General features: G+C 31.1%; 1 protein-coding gene across 1 annotated transcript in view; it reads right to left on the reverse strand.

Moving 5' to 3' along the window:
• Positions 1-899: 899 nt before the first annotated feature.
• Positions 900-1593, reverse strand: part of LOC108913695 (4-coumarate--CoA ligase 1-like) — a 23964-nt gene continuing 23270 nt past the window's right edge. Inside the window, exon 6 of the mRNA XM_018719288.1 lies at positions 900-1241. Within this exon, the coding sequence (XP_018574804.1) occupies positions 1099-1241 (143 nt within the window). The 3' untranslated portion in view covers positions 900-1098. The remainder of the gene's footprint in view (positions 1242-1593) is intronic.

A 1593-nucleotide genomic window follows, 5' to 3' on the forward strand; every position in this document is an offset into this window, starting at 1 on the left:
TTAACTGTTTAATTACTATACGTTAATTTTAGAAGTTAATATCATAGATATACGTTCTAATTGATCCAAAGAAACGTATCGAAAGAGAAAAATTTGAAAAAGTTGAAAATTAAGTTGCCCTTTACAGCTAACAAAGTAGGACGTGCAAAACAGTGTTATAAACAAATTGTGTCTTTTTTACAGTAATTTAAAAAAAAAAAGATAAATCACCTACGCCTCTTTATTCTCAAGATAACTTTTTTGGACGTATCGAACCATGATTTTAGAGGCAATTAAAGAAAGGATTAAACTTTTATTTCCAAAAAGTTTTATATTGATAATTCATGTAATAAAAGCGCTAGCAGCTGTAAAAGTTAACGTTACCTAATACGTTACGGCCTGCGCGCGAGAGGAGCGCCAGGCCCGCGCACCTGCATGAACGCGGCCCTCGTCGCGCGGGTAATATTGAATTTGATGCGTCCGCATCACCCAACGAGATTGGTTTCGTTCGAATATTTTACAACGCATTTGAAGACGATTTGAAGTAACAAGTTTGCTTCTGTCAGTACAAATAGACGAAACTCACTGCACAATTGTGTCGAATGTGTTATAAATAATTGTAAAAATTTGTATTGAATTTGTTTCTATATTGTTTATCTTTGTCGTTATTTAGGTCAATTTGACCGCAACTTCAATTTGAACCTTGATAGCTCATATTGCGTCTAGAACATATTTTTATGTTCATAACGATTTCGATCCAAAGTTTTGGCCTATTTAACGAACTTTAGTAAAGCATTTGATAAATCTTATCATAATATTTATCACTTCTGGTGTCCCACAATTCACAGAGAATTGAAATATTAAAGTTATTGTTAGGGATTGCGCTCAGAGGAAAATGACTTGAAAAAATTCATCTAGTTTACCTATAGTGCCATAAGAAGTACACATTTCTTTCTGCCATACATCATAATTTTATATTATTCTATATTATACTTATTATATTATACTTATTTTATATTATAAATCTTAAATTATCTTTTTATAGTTATATAGCTATCTACAACAACAATATCTACCATAGCATAAACAGTTTTACGCATTTACTTATTAAATTAAATACTAGAGCTTTGACTTCGTCGTTTTTTGGTAGTTTTTCAGTCTTTCCTTCAATTCCCTTCTTAATATTTTTCCACTGGGATTTTTTGGAATTTCTGAAACGAAAATTACTCCCCCTCTAAGCCTTTTTTGTGATGAAACCATATCTAGGAAAAAAAGCAGACGATTACATTACATATTTGAAAAAACTATTTACTAAGCCAGGAAAATAACATATTAGTTTCCACAGTCATAAAAATGGGGGGAAGATTGTTTACAGGGTGGTTAATTGCATAATTTTTACGTAAATTCACGTTTTTCGCTTATAACATTTTTCCGTTCATTTCCACGAGAAAACAGTAAAGTACTTTTTTTGTCTTCAAAAGACCTACAAAACTAGCCCTCGAGCGTCAAAAAATATTGATTAGATCAAAAGTTATAAACAGAAGAATTTTATTTATGACTTTTGAATTAAACATTTATAAACTGCGTTATTATTACCAGAACGTTTTGGCATCG

Source organism: Anoplophora glabripennis, unplaced genomic scaffold (genome assembly GCF_000390285.2).
Source record: "Anoplophora glabripennis isolate ALB-LARVAE unplaced genomic scaffold, Agla_2.0 scaffold1120, whole genome shotgun sequence".
NCBI lineage: Eukaryota > Metazoa > Arthropoda > Insecta > Coleoptera > Cerambycidae > Anoplophora > Anoplophora glabripennis.